Source organism: Phoca vitulina, unplaced genomic scaffold, assembly GCF_004348235.1.
Source record: "Phoca vitulina isolate PV1807 unplaced genomic scaffold, GSC_HSeal_1.0 scaffold57, whole genome shotgun sequence".
Taxonomy (NCBI): domain Eukaryota; kingdom Metazoa; phylum Chordata; class Mammalia; order Carnivora; family Phocidae; genus Phoca; species Phoca vitulina.
Genome location: NW_022589760.1, coordinates 1,372,205 through 1,397,576, shown reverse-complemented (window position 1 = coordinate 1,397,576; position 25,372 = coordinate 1,372,205). Strand labels below are relative to the sequence as shown.

Genomic DNA, 25,372 nt, shown 5'->3' with positions numbered 1-25,372 from the left:
GACTGATGAGAGGAGCAGAGAGGAAGGAGAAAAAGGAGAAAGAAAGAGAGCACCAAAAAAGTATAAAACAGGTAAGATCTGCTGCTTAACCCTCCACACTCTATTACCTCATTTCACAACCATGGCGGGTAATGAGACCCAGGACATGAGCAGCATGGCTGGTGGGGGAGGGGGCGTTCTTTTATGAAGCTGGATCATATGCTGCTTGCCGTTTGAGCCATGACCTGGCTGCAGATACAGGTCCCCACTACCTTCCCGGCCTGCAGCAGAGGGTGGCTGACTCTGCGAGTCAGGTTTTCAGCCTCAGATCGGGGGAGGAGGAGGGCAGGGAAGCAGTGACAGATGTAGAGCAGTGGGTCTGAAAAGGACAGCCCCCGCTCCAGAGCCAAGGAATTGCACTGAGAATGCATACGTGAGAGGGGGTGGTGATTAGTTTACCTAGCTGTTCATTTTCATGGATCTCTCTTTAATCTCCCTTTTCTTGTCCTTTTGTTCCCTCTTTCTGCTTTTATCTCTTGCCTTCAACCCTGGCAGATTTTCTTTTCTTTCTAGCTTCCTTCCCACACCTTTCCACTTTCCTTGCCTCCCTCGCTTGTTCTCAATTTTTTTTTTTTTTTTCTGTCCTGCTTCCTTGCCAGTCTCTGGACAAAATCCGAAACCAAGTAGCAATGAATTGGAAAATGAACTTTTGCCATTCTTGGACTTCTCATGTCCCTTAAGGACTCTGGCCAGAATCTGCTATCTTTTTGTTTCTCCATTTCTGGGAGTGACTCCTCCCCTGAGCATGGCATTTCATTGAGAACATGTGGGTGAATGGGTGCTTGCTGAAAAGTTCAGTGGCCAGTTTATACTAATGGGCAGCAAGTTTTAATACTGTCCTGTATGAAGTACTTGCTTACTGGGAACCACAAAACTCTCATCGCATTAGAGTGAGGACAGGACAGGAAGTGAGAGGTCAACTGAAGATTGCTTACCCTCTCCTCACGTACCTCAATAGGTTCTTCCCAACCTCACTGACTTCCTGCTGGCTCAGCAGAATAATACTAGAAGGTCAGGCTGGACTCGAAAGCCAGAAGCCACTACCAAACCACTAAGTCTCAAAACCCAAAGCCAAAAAAAGAGCCAGGCATAGTTAAGGTCTGAGAGACTAGAGAAAGGAAACATCTAGTCCTGTCTAATACAAAGTTGGGTATAATAACATCTAATATATATCTATTGCTTCCCTATGTGCCAGGCAATAATCTCTTCTGTAAGATAGATTCTATTATTATTCCCATTTTATAGGTGAGGAAACTGAGGCTCGGAGAAGTTAAGGAAGTTGTCCAAGACCCCATAGCTAATAAGGACAGAATTGGATACATACACAGGTCTGTGTAACTCCAGAGTTCAAGAGCTCTTAGTCCATACACGCTAATGCTTTCCCAGATTAGTGGTTAGGAAATACTAGTTAAATGGATGAAACCATCAACTGACAGCTTTTAGATCACAGGATTCCCTCTTGGCTCTATACGACTTTATGTTGGACCTCTCCTGATCTTGACTCCTCCATGTCCCTCTCTATAACTTGGACAGTGGAACATTTGCATCTGATCCCACCAGGGTTAATTGAGAATTGATTGTTTTATGTCATCCTCCTCCTGGGAAGAAAAGAGATCAGAAATAACAAATAGAGTCTTGTTACTCTTATAAGGTAGAAGATCCTTACAAAGGGGACAATATAACAAGCATTCAGTAATTTAAAAATTTCTCTTCTTCCTCACAGATCCTGCATTTCTGCTTCTTCTCACTTTTGGAAGTTCACTGATGGCTGATTTCTGAAAGATATTTTCCTTTTCCCTGGTACTTCTTGCCACATATCTCTATTCTTATCTCCCTAACCTCCCCTCATCCCGACTCCTTTCAAGGATGGCTGGTCAACTAACCCAAAGAGGAGCTCTATCTCTCCTGCTCTTCCTCACTCCAGCAGTGACACCAACATGGTATGCAGGTAAGTTTTAGGACCTGTTGCTCATTATTTCCAAGGAAGGCAGAGGCCTAGACTAAGTCTTGGAGAAGAGAGAGTTAGACTGCAATAAGAGATACTTAAATTAAATAAAGAACTATTTGCAACAACAAAGATGGCTAATCATTGCAACTGGCTACTAAGGGAGGCTTTTGAGGCAAACCAGAGACATTTGAAAACAGGCTGCATCAGCACAAACACGAGAGGGTTGGACAACATGGTTTTGAGGCCACTATCTTACCTGCTTCTGCACTCAGCTTCCTCTCTCTCAACCTCCTTTCCCCACACCCTCTCTCTCAGTCTCTCCCTCCCTCTCTCTCCCCTAGACCTTACTTATAGGACAAGATTTTTATAGTCCCTCTCTGCCAAAGATGTTAATGACAATACAGGTCACATTCTCTTAAACAGGAACTCCCCAGTCTCTTCTGGCTTAGTCCTTACTTCAGAAGGGATGGAGATTTCTGGATTCCTGAATGTGTCATCCTTTGCCCCTAGACACATAAGGAGCTGAAGAGAACAGACTCAGTGAGGAGAGGGAAAGGGGGAGGGAGAGAAATGAAGGAAGGATAATGAGGCGGCAGACAGAGGTTTCTGTTGGGGCCCAACTGGCATTCCAAGTGCTAAGAATATTCTGTGGCCAGCAGTGTCTGCCCTCATGGGGGCTGGGAGGAGTAGGGGAAGGAGTCAGACCCAACCAATAGAGTTAGGAAAATATCCAGAGATGAGTAAATAACAAACTGCTTCCATCACAGCCACAGTCATTGCAGCTAAAATTTTCCACTTGCCCTTAGCTCCTGGTGGAGGCCTTTGGCAGTAGCTCTGTTTGTCTGGGACAGCTGCAACAAGCTTTCAACCAAATATGCAAACATCTCCCCCTCTTTGGCTTAACTTGGCTTTGTAGGGGGTGAGGCACAAGGGCTGACATTGAGATGAAGAAATTCAAGTCAAGCCCTTGGCAGAGTGCGCACTGTTTGGGGTTAAAGGACCCTCAAGTCTCCAGGAGATAATATGTGCAACTGTCCTCGCCAACCTGCCCCTAGCTTCAGCTCAAGTACATAAGACCAAAATCCAGCCAAAGACCAGAGGACTGGGGAGTGGAGATTAGATGGCTCGAAGCCCAACACTTGTAAGAAACCTCATGGAGTACAAGGGCCTTTACCTTTTCCAGAGTGGAAGCCTGAGCTATTGGAGTCTTGAGGACAGAGCGGTTTAAAACAAAACAAAACAAAACAAAAAAACTTAGACTCATTTGAAGCTTTCAAAGGGCTGTTCGCAAAGGCGGCACTCTCTACTTCCACAAGAATCTTGAGGCTTCTTCTGAGGAGCCCAGGTTGGGGAGGTCTCTGAGAGCCCTACAAACCTATTCATTCTGCCTTCTGTTCTTTTTTTTTTTTTTTTAAAGATTTTATTTATTTATTTGAGAGACAGAATGAGATAGAGAGAGCATGAGAGGGGGGAGGGTCAGAGGGAGAAGCAGGCTCCCTGTTCAACAGGGAGCCCGATGCGGGACTCGATCCCGGGACTCCAGGATCATGACCTGAGCCGAAGGCAGTCGCTTAACCAACTGAGCCACCCAGGCGCCCTCTGCCTTCTGTTCTTAGGAGGCTACATGATGAGAGAAATTCAGAAATGTCTTGATAATCCTCCCTTACATCTCTAGCTCAGCTGTCTGAGCCTGCTCTACTCATTGCTTCATTCATTCATTCAACAGCTATTTATTGACCACTCTCTGTGCATCCAACATTGTTTATTCATGGCCATAGCTTTGTCCTCAAATAGGAATGACACAAGGGAAGCAGCCGCGTGTGGATTCAGGGCTAATCGGAAGAAAGAGCCAGGAATAATCAGCAGGTGTTGGGAAGGGTTAAGAATATTAATAAAGTGGGTTATAAAGTGGGGATTGGCATATCTGTGCAGTTCAGGAAGTCAGACTGTATTTGTGATCGTAAGCCAAGCATTAGTGTGGATCCTAAAATAGTTTCCAACTATTAGTTACACTTCCAACCATACCTTTGTGAAGGGCAGTGCTTAGAGGGCCTGATGGTACAATTGAATTTGGAGGGACCACACAGTAATCTCTGACGGATACAAGGGAACTGAGGAATGCTGCCCAAACCTCTCTTCCCAGGTGCTGAAAAGGGGTAAGCAGATAGAACAATGTGGGGAGCATGCCCCTCTATTTTCTTATCTCTCATCTCAGTATCTTAATATTGGCAACATAAAATACCCCAAGACAGGCAAAGAGAGGGAAATGGAAAGGCTTAAAGTGGTAAGGTGGCCTAAGCCCATTCCCATCCGATGCAAACTTGGCCCTGGTCCAGCTACCTCTGCACCCTGCTGTAGACTGTAATTATCTGACTGAGTCTTCCCTTCAGCTTTCCCACACCCCCTGTAATTCTGGAACGCTAGAAGTTGTTTTGTGGCCTTTGATCCTACACACAGAGGAAAAAAGCTGGATCGCAAGAAAGATTATGCATTTTTTTTCCTCTGCTGGATACTCTCCAAAGCTTTCTTTTACTGCCCTCTTGAGCGGAGTATCTGAGTCTGGTATCAGGGGATCAAACCACCCTGGGCTGGGCTGGAAGGCCCACTCTGCTCCTTCCTTGCTGAGAGAACTTGGGCTATTCCCTTAACTTCTCTGAGCCTGTGTCTTTGTCTGTATATCAGAGAGCAGTAGGAGTGTCTACCTCCCTGAAATGTTAGGGTGACACGATACGATAACATATGTAATGGGCTGAACACAGAGTACAAGTACATGCTGAGTGCTGTTAGCAGTGGTGTTGCTACTGCTATCAAGCCATAGGCTTTCTGACACTCCTGTTTGCTCTTCTGGTAAACAGAGGCTTCCTCTCTATGGGGCATTCCTTCGCAAGCAAACTCTGGAACAAGAGCGCTGGGGCGAATCCTTTAGGGAATCACACACACATCTGGTCTCCTGTTTACAGAAGCTGTAAGGCTCTGAGGCTAATACTAAACTGAAACAGCTGACAAGAATCCTGTGCCCCCACAAAGAACCCTCCCATGTGGGAAGAGAGAGAGCAAGGGACAGGAGGCCTAAGGAGAAATAAAGGAAAGCCAAGAAAGGAACCCGACTGGGAAAACAGAAAATAATAATAATAATAAAGGGAAAGAAAAAAAATGAACTCTTTCCTCTGGAATGAGGGCAAACCAATGAAGACATGATTTCATAAGGCAAACTTTCAGTTTGATTCATTCCCTTGTTCATCAGGTTGGAATGGTTTCCCAACACCCCCCACCCCCCAGTCTGGGCTTGTGGGGAAAGGTGGAGCTTCATCATCTGGCCCTCTGCTCCACCGTTTAGTGCAGGGGGCCCCGTGCCTCCTCCCAGAGAGGAGGCAGACCAGCTTGTGGTCTGAGTGTTTACACAGGCCAAAGGGCTCCTGCATTAAAACCCAGCCCTGTCCTGAAAGCACACCCTCTCCTGGAAATGAGGAATTGTTTTCTGACTCCGGCATGGCTGGCTGCTCGATTCCTGTGCATGCATAAGGGCTCAGAGAGGCTGGAAAGAGAGCTTCCGGAAACTTCACTCCGGAAAGGACTAAGTCGTATTCCAATTAGTTTGTATTCATGACTGATTTCCTGCCGTCTGGTGGAACACACTGTTTAGTCTCCCAGACAGCCACGGGCCTGCTTCTACCAGGGACTGGGCCACTTAACAGAATGGGGGCTAGATTGAGACTGTTCTCCTAGCTCAGCCGCTCCCTGCTAAAGCTTCTGCTGATTAGAGGAACAGGAAATTTCTCCAAAGGACTCTGCCTTCTTTTTCTTCCAAACGAGGACAAACTGCTCGGGACATGAAACTATGCTCATTCCCTCTTGCCTTTTGAACCCTTCCTCTGCTTTGGCATGCCAGCCCTAGCAATGGCAACCAAATGGCAAAAGGGTGGTGCCCTGTGTGCTAGTGGGAGGTTGAGGAATTGTTTCTCTCTGAGGACCATGAGCAGGCCTGTCACTAGTGGGAAGACTCTTACTCAGACTAATTTTTTCCCCTACCCGGGACAACAGTCCATCCTCAGAGCTTGGTCATCAGTATCTCACCAAGACCTTGTGTGTTGCATCAAGGAAAAGGGTCAGTTATAGCCCCCATTGGTGGGATTGATGGATAGTCAAGCAGTTCATTTTTTTTCTTTTGAATGGAAGCTTCTTGTGCTACAAGTAAGTCACTCCCACCCCCACGATGCTGAGCTCACCTTCTATGCACCTGGGATGTTGAGATTTATGTACAATAGTTCTGCTGCCTTACAAGGCAGAATTTTTCCCACTAAATATCCACCTGGCTCCCTCCTACAAGGAGTGCCATGTCCTCAGGAAGGGACCAAGTTGGATAGGGGGAAAGTTTGGGAAGGACTTGAGCGAGAAATTAGTATGTCATCTTGGTATTATCTTTTTCATTGTAGGTTCGGGCTACTACCCAGATGAAAGCTACAATGAAGTATATGCTGAAGAGGTCCCACGGGCCCCTGCCCTAGACTACCGAGGTAAACCTCCCTGTTTCTCAGGCTCAGGAAAGGGTCTTTTCTGGCTTAAGGCCTAGACCCTCCCTGAAGTATCCTCATCCAGCTTGGCTGGATGTACCAACACTTCTGCTCAGGGAATCAGGGGCCATGATTGCCAATCATGAACTTGGTTACTGACTTGCTCTGTGACCTTACCTCTTTAGCACTAAGGCTACCCATCTATTATTAATCATTAAATATTGACTGAGTACCTTCTGTATGCCTAATCCTGTGCAGGGTACGCCTGTGGATGATACAAAATCTAAGGTAAGGTTTTGTCCTCCTCAAGGAGCTTACATTCTGCTGGAGGCAGGGTGGGAGTGGGGGATGTGTGACAGGGCAATAAAATTAGCACATGTGGGGTAAGTGTGAAACTATGTGGTAGCAGTAAATGCAATAGGAGTTAAGAAAAAGAAGTCAGGGAAAGGATCATGAAAGATGATGTTTAGATTAGGCCTTGAATGATGGGTGGATTTTGAGAACTGGAGAAAGGAGGGGAGGGCATTCAGCAAAGCAGTTGGCCACAGATAGAGAGGTAAGAACAAAGCAGTTAGAGGAAGGAGCTAAGAAGAAACCAGCCTGACTGGAGGAGATGAGATGTGGAGGAAGTAAGAGAAAATAAAGTTGAATATAAAGAGTAAGACAAAAATTAAGAAAGGCTCCATGATCTAGGGACCTCTCTTAGGTCAGGCAGGAGAACTATCTGTGAAGAATGCTGAATAGGGAGGGACTCCTACATTAGAAAGCAAGTTAGACCAGGTGATATCTAGTATCTCTTCCATTTCTAAGGTTCTTTGTTTCTATGCTTTGCAAGCCATGCAGAAGAGTTCAGCTGTTGTGCTAGGAGTTATAAGGAGCCATCATCATATGTCTTTGCACAGGGGGTGGCATGACAATGAAATTTCAGAATATCAACCTTGTTGTTGTCTACAGAAGTAGGGGTTCAGGAAAGGTAGAGCCTGGGTCAGGGAGACTCTTCATTACATGAATCAGTAATGGTAATGTTGGTCAGAGATCACTGAGGGTAGTGGCTAAGAAATGGAGAGTAAGGATGAACCCCAGAGATGTTTCAAAGAAAGAGATGACAAGATTTGGTCCAGATGTGATGTACCAAGAGGCTAAGAAACAAACAGATATCTGAAAGCACCCAGTCTGAATACCTAGGGGAACTGTAAGACCCCTCTCAGAAAAGACAAAGTTAGAAAATTCGTTTGGGAAAGGTGCCCTACAGGCAGTGGGAAGTAGGAAGACGGAGCTTAGATGGATGAGCTGTCTGAGAGACCAGAGGGCCAAAAGTCAGAGCCTTAGGGGACATCTACAGATGTGAGTAGGAGAAGAGAAGCCAACAAAGGAAAAAGAGATAGAAGTCAGCCATGTAGAAGGAGATTTGGGTAGCAGTTATCATATCACAGAAGTCACGTGGGAAGAGTTTTAAGGAAGGGGAAAGAATGAGATATCTACTGTGTCAAATATTGCAGAGAAAAACTGAGGGTATTTCAAATATTATATTTGGCAAGAAGAAGGTAAATGGTGACTTTTGAGAAAATAGTTTCAATCGAGAAATGATCAGAGCTTTGGGTTTCTCTATGGTCCTTTCTAGCTTAGCTACCTTCTACCCATTTTCTTCTTGTTGCCAAATGGTCCACACCCACTGCCTCTTTGCCTTAGCTCCCACTAACTCCTAAACTCCCTAAGGTCTGTTTTCCACTTGCCCACAAATCTCCATGCTGAAACAACATTCCTTGAAGATCACAATTCTCTCCCAATGCCTAAATCATATGGCCCCTTCTGGAACTTCAATCTCTCTAGTTTCTCAGCAGCAATGAGCAAATCCCTCCCTTCTTACCACCCCCCACATACTTGGGCTCCATGGCATTTCACTATTCTGGTCATAGTTCAAGCCAAGAAAGGAGATGGGCTCTCCTAGTGGTGACAAGAGACAATGAGGCATGGATGTGAACTTTATACAACCCTGACATGTCTCCTGAGCTCCCAGATAAGATCTCCAACTGCTCCTGGAAACTTCCATTTGGAGATATCTAAAACTAAATTCTTTCATCTTCCCTGAAAAAGGCTCAACCAGCTGACCTTCCTGCTTTTGATAATAATACCATCATTCTCCAAAAAAAATGGCTCAATGACATTTTTGTTTGTTTCAAGTTTTTATTTGAATTCCAGTAGTTGGGGCACCTGGGTGGCTCAGTCAGTTAAGCCTCCAACTCTTGATTTTGGCTCAGGTCATGATCTCAGGGTCATGAGATCGAGCCCCACACTGGGCTCCGCACCGGGGATGGAGCCTGCTTAAGGTCCTCTCTCTCCCTCTCCCTCTGCCCCTCCCCCCCGCTCATGCTCTCTCTCTCTCTCTCTCTCTAAAATAAAATAAAATAAAATAAAATAAAATAAAATAAATTCCAGTTAGTTAACATATGGTGTAATATTAGATCAAGGAGTAGAATTCAGTGATTCATCACTTACATACAACACCCAGTGCTCATCACAACAAGTGCCCTTTTTTTTTTCTTTTTAAAGGTGTATTAATTTATTATTTTAGAGAGAGAGAGAGCACAAGTGGGAGGGACAAAGGGAGAGGGAGAGAGAATCTCAAGCAGACTCCACACTGAGCACAGAGCCGGACAAGGGGCTAGATCCCTCGACCCTGAGATGATGACCTGAGCTGAAACCAAGAGTCGGGCACTTAAATAACTATGCCACCCAGGCGCCCCACAGTAAGTGCCCTTCTTACTACCCATCACCCATTTAACCCATCCCCCGCCCACCTCCTCTCTGGCAACTCTCAGTCTGTTCTCTATAGTTAAGAATCTGTTTCTTGGTTTCCCTCTCCCTTTTTTTCCCCCACGTTTGTTTCATTTCTTAAATTCCACATATGAGTGAAATCATGTGGTATTTGTCTGTCTCTGACTGAATTATTTCCCTTAGCATAATACACTCTAGCTCCATCCACGTCGTTGCAAATGACAAGATTTCATTCTTTTTTTTTTTTTTTTAAAGATTTTATTTATTTATTTGACAGAGAGAGAGATAGCGAGAGCAGGAACACAAGCAGGGGGAGTGGGAGAGGGAGAAGCAGGCTTCCTGCTGAGCAGGGAGCCCGATGTGGGACTCAATCCCAGGACCCTGGGATCATGACCTGAGCCGAAGGCAGACGCTTAACGACTGAGCCACCCAGGCGCCCCATGATTTCATTCTTTTTTGATGGCTGATGAATATTCCATTGTGTGTGTGTGTGTGTATATATATATATATATATATATATGTATGTATATATGCCACAACTTCTTTATCCATTTGTCAGTCGATGGACATTTGGGCTCTTTCCATAATTAATGCAGCTATAAACATCGGGATGCATGTGTCCCTTTGAATCACTATTTTTGTATCCCTTGAGTAAATACCTCGTAGTACAATTGCTGGATCATAGGGTAGTTCTATTTTTAACTTTTTGAGGAACCTCCATGCTATTTTCCAGAGTGGCTGCGCCAGTTTGCATTCCTACCAACAGTGTAAAAGGGTTCCCCTTTCTCCATCAATGGCATTTTTAATAGCCCCTTTTCCTCATCACCTCTCACTAGTCATTCACCAAGAACTATCATTTCTTTATTACTCCATGGGCTTAAAACTTTTATTACCTCACACATGGATAATGACAATTGCCTCCTAACTGGATTCTCTGACTCATGTTTTTCCCTTCCCCAAACCTAGTGGCCCACTGTGACCATTTCTTTTTTTCTTTTTTCTTAATCCACTTAGCTTGTGGTACCCACTGGGACCATTTCTAACAGAATTTGGCCTCAGTCTAGCTGTCCAGGCTGAGAATTCACTACCCCTTCTCTCCACATGAAATCTATGCTTCAGCCAGATTAGTAGAACTCTACTCTGGTCCCTGCCAGCTTTAGCCCACACTGAGCTTTCCCTCATCCATTCCCTCATTCCCTTCCATTCATTTATTCAATAAATATTTACTGAGTACCTACTATGTACTTCCTCTAAAATAAATATTTATTGTGTGGACCACTCATCTGGCATTCATCATGTACTGCCCCTTCGGTTTACTTTTTTGTTACCCTCAACAAAATAGTTACCTGTTAACAGAAGGAGCCATGTATGATATCCCTGCAGAGCTATGCAAAAAGTCGTGCTCAAGAAATGTTTACTGGCTGGTTGGCATCCTGGGAACAGAAGCCAGATTGTAGGAAACTGTGAATGGGAGAAGTAGAAGGGAAAAGGCAACAGACGGGAGGTCTGGCAGCCCTATGATTAATATTAACCTGTGTCATTGGTTCTTTTTAAATGTTATAAAGCTCCTTAGAAAAATGTAAGTGACGTGGTGGCCTTTGGCCTTGGGCTGAAGTGTCTCATGGCTCTTTTTGGAACTTAGTCTCAGGACATAAAATTGAGTAAGGTTATCACTGTTGAGCGGGGATGGGGTGGCTGGGAAATACAACCTGAGAGCCCAGCCTCCCTTGTAAGGTCTTTGTGTTTTCACAATAGCTCTGCAATTGTAGTGCTTGAGACTTTCTGTTAAAAAAAAAAAAGTCTGATATGAGGAATTTGAGAAACAAGGCAGAGGATCATAGGGGAACGGAGGGAAAAACGAAACAAGATGAAACCAGAGAGGGAGACAAACCATAAGAGACTCTTAATCTCAGGAAACAAACTGAGGGTTGCTGGAGTGGAGGGCGGTGGGAGGGATGGGGTGGCTGGGTGATGGACACTGGGGAGGGTATGTGCTATGGTGAGCGCTGTGAATTGTGTAAGAATGACGAATCACAGACCTGTACCCCTGAAACAAATAATACATTATATGTTAATAAAAAAAGAGAGAAAAAAAAAGTCTGGTAGCAGCGTGTTGTTGCTTGAAGCAAAATGAGCTGGTGGCTCAAACCCAGACACTGATTTCAGAAATATCATTCCCAGGGCTAGATATATTTTACACATGCAATTTCATGTGATTCTCGGAACAGCCCTATGACACTGGTTCAGTGTCCCCATTTTACAGATCAGGAAACTTAGCTCAGGGAAGGTAAATTTAGAAAGTTGCAGAGCTCAGAGGTGGCAGAGCAGGAATTTAGACCCAGGTCAGTCTGTTGGATTCTGAGCCACGCTCATTCCGTCTCTTTCATCAAAAACGTAACCCATCATTTAAAAAAAAAAAAAAATTAAAAAAAGAAAAAGAGTTAACTAGTAAAAACCAGATCGTGATTTTTAGAGCAAGCTGACCATGTAGTTTGGTGCCATTTTGGCTCATCTTGAACTTTCTTTCATTCCCTTATCCTGACTCCTGGAGCGGAGTCAGAAACCCTTGTCTGAGGTATGCCCTCAGTCCTCTGGGGGCACTGCTTTTCCAGCATATTGCTTCAGCCCTAGGCAAGCTGGTAACTCTGCCTGGGTGATCTGAAGATAATCACAGATGAGGCCCTTTCACCTCTGTTGTCAGCACTTTGTTCTCTTCTAATCAGCAAAACGAGATAGGTGGACAGCTGCACAGAGAAGAGGACATGGGTCTGAATTTCAAGTCCCAGCCCCTCCACCTTCCAGCAATATCACCCTGGACAAACACATATTGTGTGCCAGTTGTTGCGCTGTGTATTTTATAAATGTTATTTCATTTAAATAAATTGCATGCTTGCTATGTAGTGGTATGGAAAGGTCTCTAAAACACATTATTGGGGCGCCTGGGTGGCTCAGTTGGTTAAGCGACTGCCTTTGGCTCAGGTCATGATCCCAGGGTCCTGGGATCGAGCCCTGCATCGGGCTCCCTGCTCAGCGGGGAGTCTGCTTCTCCCTCTGACCCTCCCCTGTCTCATGCTCTCTCTCTCTATCTCATTCTCTCTCTCAAATAAATAAATAAAATCTTTAAAAAATAAAATAAAATAAAACACATTGTTAAGTTTATTTTTAAAAACATTGGTGGGAACGGTAGCATAATATACTACTCTATGTGTTAAAAGAAAGGGGGTAGGGGCGCCTGGGTGGCTCAGTCGGTTAAGCGTCTGCCTTTGACTCAGGTCATGACCTCAGGGTCCTGGGTTCGAGCCCTGCGTTGGGCTCCCTGCTCAGCAGGGAGTCTGCTTCTCCCTCTCCTTCTGCCAGTCCCCCCGCTCGTGCACTCTCTCTCTCAAATAAATAAAATCTTTTAAAAAAAAAAAAAGAAAGGGGGGTAAAAAATATCTAGAGCAAGATCTGCTTTATATGCATAAAGAAACAATTAACAGTGGTTCTTTATGGGGGACTAAGTGGGGGTAGACATGGGAGCAGGGGGTGGGAGGGAGACTCTTGACCGTGTAACTTTTTATACTTTTTGTGTTTCAAATCATGTGGCTATGTTACCTATTCAAAAAATGTAAATTTATACTTCCAAATAGCAGCCTAACGCGCTGCAGCGATAGATAGTGTGATTAGAAAAAGATAAGGGGTTTTAGAGCCAGACAAAGCTTGGGTTCAAATCCCAGCTCTGCCCCTTACTTGCTGAAGGACTCCAGGCAAGTTACTTCCCCATCTGCAATACAGGGATAAACACCTACTTATCTCACGGGGCCGTTGGGAACTGCATGAAATGATGGATGTGAAAATAAAAAATATATATATATAAAGCATTGTGCCCAGCTCATGGCAGCTACTCAATAAATGGCTAACACACTTCCTACTGGACATTTTTGCCATGGAATTTTTAGCCACATCCTTAGTTTCAGTTTCCCATCAGCATTCTTTGGGTACGGTTGTTCAACCAATTGTAAATCTCCACAGCCGTACTGTCACCTCTCCTGTACGTATGTCTTCATCTCCTCCACATCAATGGCCTGAAAGGCATTGTCATATAGTGTACCCACCATTTACCTTGCTCTACCAGTCTGGCGACCCTACCCAAAAAAGGAAATGAGGTCAGCCCGGAATTACTTGCTTTTCAAGGCACATGGAGATAACCATTTCTCTTTCTAACTTCTCAGAAGCCTGTGTTTAAATATTCTAGAACCCGCTGCTCTCAGCGCTGTCAGCCTCACCAGGCTGTGGTTCCCAGAGGTTGCCTTCCTCCTTCCGGGGATCTAATGTCCAACACCGTGACCTTAGTTAATAATACTGTGTTGCGTACTTGAAATTTGCTAGGAGACTACATCTTCTGGGTGGTCCCTACAAAAAAAGAAAAAATGGTAACTATGTGAAATTATGGATGTGTTCATCAACTTGATTGCAGTAATCATTTCACAATGTATATGTACATTAAAACAGCACATCGTACGTCTTAAATGTATATGATTTTATTCGTCGATTGTACCCTTAATAAAGCTGGGACGAAAACAAAACTGGAAGAGTGTTTTCGCTCGTTTCCAGCCTTCCAATGTGTTTTCTTTATGCTAAGATTCCTCTGGGCCAGCAAATTTGAACTTATTTGCAATAACGAGGCCCTCTCTTACCATCTCAGTGTTTATCCTGAACTTTATATCTCCCTTTCCTATGCTTGCTTGTTCCATTCATTCCAATCTGATGTGTATTTTCCTTGGCAGAATATAGGCGAGCAAGAGAATGGGAGTGATTGTTGGGGTCCCCGCCTCCCATGTAGAGTCGTTGAGTGGTGACATTATCATCAACAGCGCTGCAACTATAGTGCTTAAGAGACCTTCTGTAATTTGGAGATGGTGTCCCCAGATGGCAGTCGTGTATCATAGGCACAGGCTCAAAACTAACACTGGAAGCCACAAGCATGTTGTTGCTTAGAGGATAGTTTTCTCACTATCATCTGTCTTCATTTGCCAGCTGCCCTCAAGCAGAGGTTCCTAGCCTTTCTGTCTCTGTTCCTTTAGCTCCTGATGTGCTTTGTTTGTTTGTTTGTTTGTTTAAAGCCGCTCCTTCTTGGGCGCCTGGGTGGCTCAGTTGGTTAAGCGACTGCCTTCGGCTCAGGTCATGATCCTGGAGTCCCGGGATCGAGTCCCGCATCGGGCTCCCTGCTCGGCGGGGAGTCTGCTTCTCCCTCTGACCCTCCCCCCTCTCATGCTCTCTCTCTATCTCATTCTCTCTCTCAAATAAATAAATAAAATCTTAAAAAAAAAAAAAAAAAGCCGCTCCTTCTTTGTCTCTTGGGATTTGGGTATTGAATGAGCTCTTCTGGGGCTTTAGCCTTCCCAATCCCAGGCTAAAAGATCTGTGTCATCCTATGTATGCATCCCTGGGCATGCCTGCTTATATGTGCTCCTTTAAAATCCAAACCTACTGGGGGCAGCTGGGTGGCTCAGTCGTTAAGTGTCTGCCTTCGGCTCAGGTCATGATCCCAGGGTCCTGGGATCGAGCCCCACATCGGGCTCCCTGCTCCGTGAGAAGCCTGCTTCTCCCACTCCCGCTGCTTGTGCTCTCTCTCTGGCAAAATAAATAAATAAAATCTTAAAAAAAAATCTGAACCCACTGAAGAGTCGTTTATTTTGTGTAGCCAATGAGGCATCTTTCTAATGTCTTTATAATTTAAGGGCTCTATTATCTTTTGTGCTCAGTACTGAACTGGGATCTTTCATTCTTAAGCAGCCTTCTTTGGTATCACATTCCCTTCCTCTCTCTAGCTTATATATTTGTGTTAATTTTTTTTTTAGTCATTTTAAATTTACCTACTGTAAAATTCATTCTTTTTGGTGTACAGTTCTATGAGTTGTGACAAATGCATATAGTCAGGTAACCACCACCACATTTCCATCACCTCGAAAACTTGCCCAGGGCTGCCCCTTTGAAGTTATCCCCAACCTTTTCTCCTGATCTCTGGCAACTCCTGATCTGTCCCTGTATTTTTGCCTAATCCAGAATGTCATATAAATGGACTCCTACAGTACGCAGACTTTTGAATCCGGCTTCTTTCACTTCACAAACTGCGTTGGAGGTTCATTCATCCTGTTGCGTGCGTCAGCGCTTCCTTCTTTTGTATGGATAAACCAGTTAGTTTAACCATTCAGCCACAGGACATTTGAGTTGTTTCCAGCTTTTGTTAATTACGAATTGAGATATTTTAAACATTTGTGTACAGTGTTTTGTATGAACACAGGTTTTTTTTTAAAGATTTTATTTATTTATTTATTTATTTATTTGAGAGAGAGCAAGAGAGAGAGAGCACGAGCAGGGGGAGCAGCAGAGGGAGAGGGAGAAGCAGACTCCCCGCTGAGCAGGGAGTCCGATGCGGGGCTAGATCCCAGGACCCCCCCCCACCCCCGCCCCGGGATCATGACCTGAGCTTAAGGCAGACGCTTAACCGACTGAGCCCCCCAGGCGCCCCCACAGGTTTTCATTTCACTTGGGTAAATACATAAAGTGGAATTGTAGGGGCTCACAGCAAGTGTGTATTCACCTTTATAAGAAACTACCAAAATATTTTCCAAAGTGGTGGTATCAGTTTGTATTTGCCCTTGCAGTGTATGAGAGTTCCAGTTTCCATCCTCACCAACATTTGATGCATTTTTTTTAAATTTAGACATCCTAATGGGTGTATAATGGTATCTTGTGGTAGTTTTAGTTTTCATTTCTCTACAGACTAATGATGCTGAACATCTTTTTATGTACTTATTTGCTTATCAGTATATCCTCTTCAGTGACATGTCTGTTCGTGTCTTTTGCCCACGTTCTAACTGGATTGTTTGCTTTTTTACTGTTGAGTTTTGAGAGTTCTTTTTATATTCTAGCTACTGGTCCTTTGTCAGATATGTGGTTTGCAAAGATTTTCTCCCAGTTTGTGACTTTTCCTGTCTATTACAATGCTTTTCACAGAACAAAAGTTTTTAGTTCTGACAAGGTTAAATTTTGTGGTGTTTTTCTTCTATGAATTGAGTTTCGGGTGTCATGTCTATAAGATGTCTTTGCCTAGTTCTAGATACCAGAGATTTTCTCCTATTTTTTTTTTTCAAAGTTTTATAATTTTACTTTTTACATTGAAGTCCACGATACATTTTGAGTTAACTTTTGTATAAGTTATAAGACTTAGGCTGAAGTTTTGTTTTGTTCTGTTTTGTTTTGTTTGCCTAAGGAAGTTCAATTACTCCAGCACCATTTGTCCAAAAGGCTAGCTTTCCTCCATTGAATTGCTTTTGCGCCTTTGTCAAAAATCATTTTGACAGACAGACTTGTGTGGATCTATTTCTGGGCTCTCTATTCTGTTCCATCGATCTATGTGTCTGTCTTTTCACCAATACCACACTGTCTTGATGACTGGACTTCTAGCTTACTTTTCTTCTATTGCTACAGTCCCCCGATGGTGTTATACATTAAATATCCAGGATGGAGAAGCCACATGCTACTCTCCGAGGGGAGGAAATTATCACAGCAGCCTGGGTACTCGTTGTGAGCTCTCCTGTGACCGGGGCTTTCGGCTGATCGGACGAAGGTCGGTGCAATGCCTGCCCAGCCGCCGTTGGTCTGGAACTGCCTACTGCAGGCGTAAGTGGTGTGTGTGAATATACTGACATGTGTCTATGGGAGAGGCCAGCCAGCCAGTCAGCCACTTGCAGGTATATGCTTGGAGGCGTCACTATGCCCTCTGTCAAGGGCAAATTGAGAATTTTCCACAGGTGCCCTACAGGCCCTTTCCCCATCCTAACATTCTAGCTCATTTTCTCTCCCTGTGGTTATTGCCCAAGCAATATGGGCATTTAAGCAACAACCAGCCCTTCTGACTCAGAGGGTCCAGGAGTACATATAAAGTTTGGGCCTGGGGCCTAATGTGAACCTGGGCCTTTCTCTGGAGCTCTCAAGGATGTGTGTGGTCTCAGACTCTTTCCCACTCATGGTAAACTGCTGTCTTCTTGCCCCAAGGCCTTAGATGGTCTTGGCAGCAAAAGTACGAGACATCTGCTATTCTTCATTTTCTTCTGAAAGTCAAGAAGAATCCCTAAGGCTAGAATGTGGAAATACTAATACACACATTCTAAATCATGTCTCCCTCAGCTCCCACATCCCTGCCTCTTATTCAAGCTCTACAGCCTACCCACGTTTGGCAGCTGAGCTTTGTCTATCCATATGTCCGTCACTCAATGCCATTTGTAGAACCGCCACATGTGGGGGACCCCGTATTGGTCTCGTCAGGAGCTCACTCAGGTCCTTAATGACTCCCAGGCTGCTTATCGACTAATGGGGTAGAAACACAAGTGTGTGCACGTGAATGCAGTGTAAGTGGATGCATGGCGGTGAGCATTTAGAGAGAAATGGCATTGGTCAGAGAAGATGCTGTGGAGGAAAAGGGAGGCTTGATAGCCAAAAAAAAAAAAAAAAGGAAGCCACCACACGCCTCTAGGTGCTCGTAAGTACTTTGGTTTAGGACTTAGACCCCATCATTTCCAAAATGAAGTTGAATTGGGCTTACAAAATTAAAATAATATGTCTATAAATGAACATAAAATCACTTAAAATAATGGAGGCACACATATTTCCATGTGTTTGGAATGAGTTAATTACTATGTTTGAACACAGATCTGGCTTTGTCCTTCCTCTTTAGAGAGAAAAGGGCAAACACCTTGGATCATTTTCACTGTCATATTATACTAAGAAAACAAATTCATCTGAAAAGACAAACCTTTTTCCTTAGCCTTGATTTCAAGGAAGTCATTTTTCTGTAGGACTTTAAGTAGAGGATATTAGAAAACATAAAAGGCACTCATCTTCAATTCTGGTTTGGCCAAGAAGCCAAACGAACATAGCTTATCTAGAATTCTTTATTCAAAGCTCCAAAAATCGAACCTACACAGGGCTAGAACTTAGATAACCTAAAGTATAACCTGCCTACTTCTCTCAAGTCTCTGGTATCTCAAACTAGACTTTGGCAAGCTCACAGTCAGGCTCACAATCAATTCATGGAAGCAGTCTCCACTTCTAGCACATGTGGTGTCTAAAGCCCATGGATTCCTCTTTAATCAAATACCACCAAGTCTGACCCTCCAGGCACTGGTCTGACTTGTATTCTCACCCAGATATAAGACAAGCCTGCTTCCACATGGAGTGAGCCTCAGCTGAGGGGTGCTGTGGTAACCCCAAAATTATACTCAAGGGGGGGCTTTGCATTTGCTAAAGAGCATCTAGGATTTGAGGAACAAGATCTGAAACAGCTGCTGAGGCCCTGAGTCCAGAGGTTTATATGCATTGTTTCTTTTAATCTGCACAACAATCCCATGGAATATCCGCATTTTACTGATGAAAACACTGAGACACAGAGAGAGATGAGGTAATTTGCTCAGGTCACAGAGCTAGTAAGAGGTAGAGCTGGGATCCAAACCTGGGTGTGATTCTGAAGTCCATGCACTTGGACAAGTAATTCACTTCTTGAAGACGGCCCCCGGCCTCCAAGAGCATTGCTGTGTTTTATAAGGTGAAAATAAAAAGGCAATTGGGCACAGGAATGTAAGGACAGTTTGGGGTAGGGTTTTCTGTATTTTCTACTGGCTCTGATATGGTTCTCCTTGTGCTAGATGCCCAGACATCACCTCCAGATAGTCCCACAGGCCACTGAGCTTGCCACTTGGTTCTCTCTTAGAGATGCGATGCCACGCGCTGCCGTTCATCACTAGTGGTACTTACACCTGCACAAACGGGGTGCTCCTTGACTCCCGCTGTGACTACAGCTGTGCCAGTGGCTACCACTTGGAAGGTGACCGCAGCCGAATCTGCATGGAAGATGGGCGATGGAGTGGAGGCGAGCCCGTGTGTGTAGGTAAATGGTGGTCACTCCCATGTGTCCTGCTGCAAAGAGCCACCCTGGCATTATAGCCACAGAGGATGGGGAATTCTCACCACAGAAGGCATTCCTGCTCGCTATGAGGGGGGCACCCTGGGCACAAGCTCCGCAAAGGGATCACTTCCCCGGGAGCTGGGCTTCCTGCCCATTTCACTGAGCGTCTTGAGCCAAGGGTGCATCTCCTACCTACCCAGTAGTGTGGTATTGCTTCTATGGGTTCCCTCTAGGGAAGGTAGGGGGGCCCATGAGTCAGCACTTGATTTCTGACCTTGGCAGACATAGATCCCCCCAAGATCCGTTGTCCCCACTCCCGTGAGAAGATGGCAGAGCCGGAGAAACTGACCGCTCGAGTATATTGGGACCCACCCTTGGTGAAAGACTCTGCCGATGGGACTATCACCAGGTGAGTAATGGATTCCCCCTACACCTCCCAGCAGTTTCTCAGGCCGCCCACGCCGCACTGCACAGGCTGATGCCACAGTGGTGTACCCCAGACCCCAGTTCGAAGAAGTCTCTTTCCTCAGTGGCTCTCTTACCCGGTCCCATGCAGGGTGACACTTCGGGGCCCTGAGCCTGGCTCTCACTTTCCCGAAGGAGAGCATGTGATCCGTTACACTGCCTACGATCGAGCCTATAACCGAGCCAGCTGCAAGTTCATTGTGAAAGTACAAGGTCAGAAAGAAGTCTTCCATCTCTACATTGTTCATTATTCCCGCTTTACCCTGACCCTCTACGTGCCCGCCACAACCTTCTCCCCTCTGTGCCTGAAACAGATGCCCCTTTTATATTGGGAGAGGGGAAAAAACAAGTTCACTTACACAGGGTCATTCGGGGAGCTGCACGACATGGGTATACACGCTTCAGAAACCCTCACTCCCCAACAAGACTTTCTCATTCTAAATCTCGATAAAATTCATGAAGATACTCTGTATTTGTTTCTTTTCTTAGTCTTCTGATTATCAAATCTAATCAGCCTTCATTCTCAGTCTTTGACCTCTGCTGAAATTGGTGGTGTTGGCTGCCTGATTCTTCCTCTTTGGGTTGTGTTGTATTGTTTTGATTTGGTTTTTTCATTATAAAAATAATTCATGCTCATCGTTGAACATTTTGGAAATAAATATACAAAGGGGAAAAAAATCTATTACCCCATAATCCAGAGGCAATTATTGTTAATCTTTTGGTATTTTCCTTCCAGTCTTTTATCTACATAGACTTTAAAAAAATATATAGTTGAGATCATACTGAACACCCAATCTTAGATCGCCCTTTTTCACTTTCATTACCACACAAGTAGTTTTCTCATGCTTTTTACAATATCTTCAGAAGTCATTTTCAATGACAACATAATAACCTACTTCTAAGAACACATTTTGGCTTGCTTAACACTTCTACCATTGATGGATATTTAAGTCTTCTCCAATTTATTTTTGATATTAAAATTAATTGTGTAAGGTGGTCATCTTTGTGCAGGGTGTCCACCGAGTCTGAAAACAAACTTTTTTTTTTTTTACAGATTGATAGTCTTTTTTATGATAATGTGTATACTCACCTGCACCTCCAGATTTTGTGAACACCATTGTGTGCATTTCAGATTTAATTCCTTAGGAGGAAAATTCTGGCTCCACCCTTGGCCACTGAAAATACAGAGAAGCCATTCATTCTGATCCTCCTGGGTCTCCTGATCTAGAAAACACAGCCTGGGCACCCTCTTAACTTTTTGTCCCTAAAAGAGACACCATAGCCCCTAACTTGATCTCCTGCCTGACAGTGAGACGCTGCCCACCGCTAAAACCGCCACAGCATGGCTACCTCACCTGCACCTCGGCAGGGGATAACTACGGTGCCACCTGTGAATACCACTGTGACGGAGGTTATGAACGCCAAGGAACCCCCTCTCGGGTCTGCCAGTCCAGCCGTCAGTGGTCAGGATCACCACCCGTCTGTGCCCGTGAGTGAAACCAAGGGGCTGGGCAGAGAAGACGTACCGATCAGGGCTACTTTGGAGGAGCTCTCCTGATGTATGGCACAGTGGTCCCCTAGCAATGTGTATGATGTGGGAATGGGGATTTCTGAGATGTGTTTATTTTTAAGGGCTAATGCCCCCCCCATAGGGGACTCCTCCCCCAATCAGAAGGGTTCAAAATCTCCAAGTGTTCTTTCAGCATTTCCCCCCAAGGAAAGGCAGAAACAACCAAAAAGCATTAACCTGAAGGACTGCAAATCCTCAAGGTGTTGTTACCTGTGCTGGGATGAAGGATAAGGCCATACTCTGACTGACCATATGCTCTTGCCCTAGCTATGAAGATTAATGTCAATGTCAACTCTGCCGCTGGCCTTCTGGATCAGTTCTATGAGAAACAGCGACTCCTCATCATCTCAGCTCCTGATCCCTCCAACCGATATTATAAAATGCAGATCTCTATGCTGCAGGTGAGACCCACCCCCTAAGTAGGGCTTAGCTCCTTTACTTACCCCCTAAGCCCACCCCGTTACTCCCTTACCTCTTTCAAAGCAAACAGTTGTTCTTTTGCAGCACAAACCCTAGTTCCTCAAACTTTTTGTGGGCAACATGTGATCAGTTTTACTGTGGACAGATTTAGCACATTTTAAAAACTGCTATGTTTTTACTGAGCCCAGGCAGTCTGACTCCAAGATCTGTGCTCTTAACCACGACAGTAGCAGAAACGAAGGAAAAATTAGGGAATTGCATGACAATTTTTAACATACTGAGATTTACCTAGCCAAAACCATTTGTGGGGGAGGGAGAGGTAGATAAGACACAATAGATATACCCATTGGGTCTTATAAAAAGGTTCTTGAAGAGAATTCAGGGGGTACTGACAGGACTAAGAGAAATGGCTCTGAGGAGCCGCAAGGGGCTAGATACCCAGGTAAGAGAAGATGCTATTTAGGGGGATCTCTAATGGTTAAATCTTAGAAGTTGGTAAGTCACTATTCAGAGGCCCATGATGGCAGCAGCTCTATCAAAGGGATGACCCTGGGTGTCCATACCAAAAAGGACCTCATTCCTCCAGCAATTTCCCGCCCACCCCCCAAAAAGGGCAGACAAAGACAAAACCTCAGCTTGAACAGAAAGCAAGAACAAGAACAGGAAGCAGCCAGTAAGGACAGTGATTCTGAGGGTCAGGACTAGAGGAATAGCCCAAAGATTAAATAAGGGGTTGGGTGCCCCAGAGTGTTCACTCTTGCTTTAAACCTCACTCCAGGTAACTGGCTAAGAAGCGACCCTGCAAGACAAAGAGCCAGGATAGAGTTACAGGGTATCCTGCCCAGGGTGAGGAAGGCAACAAAAGGTAACGAAAAGAGCACTGGCCCTACTTTGGAGAAATCCTGGAGATTGAGGGAAGGCCCTGGCCATGTAGCCTAGTGGTAAGGAGCATACAAGTATCTGCCCTCAGTTTGAATCCTGGCTCAGCATCTTATTGTCATGCCAACTCGAGCAAGTTACTTTGTCCCTTACAGAAGAGGAATGAAACCACCTACCTTGTTAGGGGGATTGTAAAGATTCGCTTATTCCTGTAAAGCATTAGGTATGTGTGTTCAATAAACACTAGCCATTATAATCACATCACCACAGCCATCTGTTAAGGACCCGTGTAGGTTAAAGCCAATGCAATACTAAACAAGGAGAGATTATGTTCCTGCAATCTATCAATTACATTTAGCTTTTCTACACCGCATGGTGTGATGGGTTTGGTACATTTCATTGGGATAAAAGAAATGCCGTTAGGGCAAATGCTTCAGGAACAACAGAGGAAAGAGGTTGTTGAACCCCACGATATGATGGTTGGGGGAGAAGCCCCTCCTTTCCTACACTGCCTCAGTGTGGTCCTGGGAAGAATCAGCTAAGTAGCCTTGGGTTTGAGTCTAAGAACCTGTTCCACCAAACCTTCTCTTCTCTCCCAGCAATGCACCTGTGGACTGGACCTGCGTCACGTGACCATCATTGAACTGGTGGGGCAGCCACCTCAGGAGGTGGGGCGCATCCGGGAGCAACAGCTATCAGCCAACATCATCGAGGAGCTCAGGTCCAGGCTGGAGGCCACAGGGAAGCGGGGGAGCAACGCTGGGCAGGACACTGGCAACAGGAGGGTTGGGGGAGAATCAGCAGACACTACCATCTTGAGGCATGCCTTGTGTTTGAACTCTCTGGATGCGTTAGGTAAAACCAGAGAGTGGTAGAATATCAAAATCAAATGGGCAGGGGGAAGAGCATAAAAGACAGATGACCAGGCTCCACCCCAAACTACCTCTGGATTGTGCTTTTATTTATTTTTATTTTTTTTTGAATATTTTATTTATTTGACAGAGAGAGAGTGAGAGAGCACAAGCAGGTTGAGTGGGAGAGGGAGAAGCAGGCTCCCCGCTGTGCAGGGAGCCCAACATGGAGCTCGATCCCAGGACCCTGGGATCATGACGTGAGCCAAAGGTAGACACTTAACGACTGAGCCACCCAGGCGCCCCAGGACTGTGCTTTTATAAGGCACCTCAGGTGACTCAGACCCAAACGTGACTCAGAGAAGCCTCTGATTCTGTTGCCTCATGGCCTCATCTCTTTGTCTTCAGTCTCCAAAGGAGCAACAGGCATCTTTTAGGCACTAAAAATCTGAATCACACTCCTCTGGACCCTGGGCGAAGAGAAGATTATAAGGGACAGGTTGTAGAAGTGGACTTTTCTCATTATCTCTCCATTATCACCCCTCCGACACCCGCACATACACTCAGTGCCAATAAAGCTATCATTGCTCTCTGTTCTATAAACGATACCTGCCTCTAGGGCTCAGTCTCAGCGGGGACAGAAAGATTCAGTCCCAGGTAGGGGAGAGCCTGGGAAACACGCAGAGGAAGGAGACTGCAAACTTGCGTCTCCAGATAGAAGAGTTGACCAGGTAATATTAATCAACCTCAGGGCTGCCATGTACAGTTGTGCAGGTTATGCCCAGCCCAACTCCAGAAAACACTAGTCGCATCATAGTACATACGACTGGTGCTCCCTGGAGTTATTCTGTGCAGCCCGCATTGCTATATGTGATAGCCCTGCTTAAGGGGGCCTATGAGGGAAGCCTAGCCTGGTATCAACACAGTTGCTCCATCTGGGGTAAGGAAGGAACAGCTTAGCAGAATCAGATGCAAAGGGACAGCAAGACTAGGGTCTGAGCAGAGAGAAAACAAAGGGGCTTGAGACAGGTAGGAGAGGGGGTGGGGACAAGAGATCAGGTAGGGAAGGAATTAGTCCATGAGGAGAGCCGTGAAATGTGAGTGTAGTAGAGCCTGGTGGGGTGAAGCGCAGACAGGGTCTCACTCACACCTCGTGGGCTCCTCTCTCTAGGCAATTTCAGCGTCTCACTCCCTCCTACTTCAACATGGTATTGATTGACAAGCAGGGAATTGACCGGGAACGCTACATGGAACCTGTCACCCCCGAGGAGATCTTCACATTCATTGATGACTACCTACTGAGCAACCAGGAGCTGATCCAGCGCCGGGAGCAAAGGGACATGTGCGAGTGAACTTGAGCCAGTGCATGGATGGAGGTCAAGGGAAAAGCTCCCCTAGTCAGCTGAAGCTGGGGCCTGAGAAAAGGAGGAAATGATTCCCCACGGCTCTAAGGATAGGACTCTGAGGTGGGTGAGATTCACCAATCCTGGGACATTCCCAGGCCACTTTGTAGGGCTGTGTAATAGTTTCCCTAAGCAAGTCTCTGCTTTAAGTAGCACTCGAGGAGCATACGAAGCTAAGCAGGGACCGGGGGCAGGTCCTGGACAATGGGCTGTGGGGTGAAAGTCTTCTTTTCGCAACCTGGGCCTCTGCGCTGTGCTCCAAAGTCTTCCAGATAAGTAAATTCTCGATTCATTCACTAACCGGCCGTGGTTTCAATGGTTCCTCTACCCTGAGGTGACAGCAGAGGGCAGCGCCGTCACAACAGACAACCAGGACAAGTAAGCAAGCAAGTGTAGCTGGATTTTCCCCTACAGCGGAGCTCTATCATTGGAGGCTGTGGGAGGGAGCTTCAAGACCTTCTTGAGCTTGTCATTTGCCCTTTGAGGGGATTGGGTTACAAATGTTACGTTAACCATTGCTTCAACTAAGAGTAAGGAGAATGTGGCCATGGGAGGCCGCTTAGGA

At 45.3% G+C, this 25,372-nt stretch overlaps 1 protein-coding gene across 1 annotated transcript; it reads left to right on the top strand.

Moving 5' to 3' along the window:
- The first annotated feature begins 1,905 nt into the window (after positions 1-1,905).
- Positions 1,906-24,914, top strand: SRPX2 (sushi repeat containing protein X-linked 2). The gene is made up of 10 exons (XM_032390080.1): positions 1,906-1,987; positions 6,421-6,501; positions 16,747-16,938; positions 19,025-19,201; positions 19,502-19,628; positions 19,776-19,897; positions 20,994-21,173; positions 21,522-21,655; positions 23,153-23,274; positions 24,576-24,914. Exons 1-10 carry the CDS (start codon positions 1,906-1,908, stop codon positions 24,754-24,756), a joined length of 1,398 nt encoding a protein of 465 aa, XP_032245971.1. The 3' UTR covers positions 24,757-24,914.
- Positions 24,915-25,372: the final 458 nt, after the last annotated feature.

Bases quoted from the DNA above. Each gene is read 5' to 3' on its own strand.
- SRPX2 (XM_032390080.1), top strand. From the start codon at position 1,906: ATGGCTGGTCAACTAACCCAAAGAGGAGCTCTATCTCTCCTGCTCTTC. The intron at 16,939-19,024 runs GTAAGTGGTGTG...GTTCTCTCTTAG, and splicing joins TGGAACTGCCTACTGCAGGC to AGATGCGATGCCACGCGCTG. The intron at 19,898-20,993 runs GTCAGAAAGAAG...CCTGCCTGACAG, and splicing joins GTTCATTGTGAAAGTACAAG to TGAGACGCTGCCCACCGCTA.